The sequence below is a fragment of the Triticum aestivum genome, chromosome 6D (assembly GCF_018294505.1).
Source record: "Triticum aestivum cultivar Chinese Spring chromosome 6D, IWGSC CS RefSeq v2.1, whole genome shotgun sequence".
NCBI lineage: Eukaryota > Viridiplantae > Streptophyta > Magnoliopsida > Poales > Poaceae > Triticum > Triticum aestivum.
This window is the reverse complement of record NC_057811.1, coordinates 456,382,803-456,384,802: the sequence shown is the minus strand read 5'-3', so window position 1 is coordinate 456,384,802 and position 2,000 is coordinate 456,382,803. Positions and strand designations below refer to the sequence as shown.

Sequence of the window (2,000 nt, the reverse complement as noted above, 5' to 3'; positions counted from 1 at the left end):
AATAGAACCCGGAAGTTAAGCGTGCTCAGGCTGGAGTAGTGAGAGGATGGGTGACCGTCCGGGAAGTTTGATGATTTGGAATGATGAGGGGTGATTAGAGATTAGAGGATAAATTGAGCAGTGATGAGGGGTGGCGATTAGAGATTAGAGGTTAAAATAATTCAGAAATTTGAAAATTAAAAAAAATTCGTAAAAAAACCAGGTTTAGGGGGGCTAAAACCCTAAACCTGCGGAGGAGGCCTTTAGTCCCGGTTAGCCATGAGAACCGGGACTAAAGGTCCTCCGCCCCGACGGACCCCTGGCGCCCACGTGGACGGGCCTGAAATTTGCACGACATAGAGTGTAAACTGCAAACACATGTCCGTGAAAACTTAATCCAAAGATACATTCGCTCCTCCAACGACCAAGTGAGCTAGGTGAACTAGACTCGATCAGTTCATAATTCATATACGGTGGAGTATTATTCTTCAAAGGTGGCGGCCGTGGGCAGACCGAGCTTAGTGCTGTCCAGGCAGCTTCTCCTTCACCTTGTCCATGAGACTCTTCTTCTCGCCGGTGCCGTGTGCCCCAGTGCCAGTCGTTCCGGTATGCCCCTGCTGCCCATGGGTGCCGCCGGTGGCCGTGGTGTCATGCATCTCCGTGCCGGTCATTCCAGTGTGTCCCTGCTGCGCGTGGGGGCCAGCGGTCTGCTGGTGGTCACCTTGGCCACCGGGGAGCTTTTCCTTGATGTTCTCCATGATGCCCTTCTTCTCGCCGGTGCCGTGTCCCTGGTGCTCCATCTTGCGTTGAACTTGTCACTCGAAATCTACTAGTGTTGCTGTTTACTTGTCTTCTCTTGGTTGTGTGAAGCAGGTGGTTGGGTAAAGCAGGTGCAGCATGAGGCACTATTTATAGGCCGTTCGAGGGTGGACGAAGCTCCAGATGTGCTCTCGTGAGTGGATGGGCAGGTGAGTGCCGACTAGCCCATAAAGAGGGGTGATCAGATGGACGAATCGCCGCGGCAGGGCGCTACGTGTGGTCGCATCAGTGGTCGGCAGGTGGCTGCCGACTAGAGGAGCCCGGGCCTCTGAAGGCAAGGCAGTGGGCGCGTCCCGGTCGCCACGTCCCAACCTCATTCATCCTCATCCGGGAAGAAGATGAGTTCCCCAAAACCATCTGATCCTTCTTTTTCTCTAGCAAAAAATGGTATTGTCTGCCTAAGAAGATGATACTAGATTGAAAGTGTCGGCATGCAACGACAAGGAAAATATACAGATGAAGCATATGAGAGGGTAAGGGCATTGATTCAAAAGAGTTTTATAGGATTTTAGACGATCTAGATCCTAGGTATTTTCCTATGTTGGCTATTGCATTCATAGGACTGATATGCTAGGTACTTTTTTTAGGGGATATGCTTGGTAATTTTCCTTAGAATTCATTTGCACTTTACTTTTTGGAGAAAAATGTGCACCCACTAAAATATCTTTATAGAGTTTCATTTGCTTGGAGCAGGTGGGTCAGATGGAAGAATCGCCGAGGCAGGGCGCTACGTGTGCTCGCATGGGTGGATCGGCAGGTGGCTGCCGACCAGAGGGAAGAAGACAATTCCCCAAAAACATCTGATGGTTCTTCTTTTCGTTTGCAAAAAAAGGTATTGCTTACTAGAAGATAGCAGATCGAAAGTGTCGGCATGTGACGACAACGAAAGTAAGTAGACGAAGCATATGAAAGGTTAAGGGGTTTGATCATTCTATGTTGGCTGTTTGATTCATGGTATTGAAATGTTTAGGGCATCCCCGACCCGCAAACATCACGCATATGTCTGGATCATGGAAGTCATCCAACGCGGACTTATATTGGTCCGCTAGATGGTCCAGACGTGTTTTGTCTCGCAAACTAGAGACAAAAATGGGACTTTGCGGGAGTCCGGACCCCTACTAAGCCGGCTTCTGACAAACCACTCCTCCCTCGTCCGTGTGCGGCCCCGCCTGAAACGGTCAGCTAGTGAGTGGCCGCATTCA

At 50.0% G+C, this 2,000-nt stretch overlaps 1 protein-coding gene across 1 annotated transcript; it reads right to left on the bottom strand.

The window, feature by feature from the left end:
- Positions 1-338: 338 nt before the first annotated feature.
- On the bottom strand, positions 339-873 carry LOC123145841 (cold shock protein CS66-like). The gene has a single exon (XM_044565347.1). It carries the CDS (start codon positions 777-779, stop codon positions 498-500), a length of 282 nt encoding a protein of 93 aa, XP_044421282.1. The 5' UTR covers positions 780-873; the 3' UTR covers positions 339-497.
- Positions 874-2,000: the final 1,127 nt, after the last annotated feature.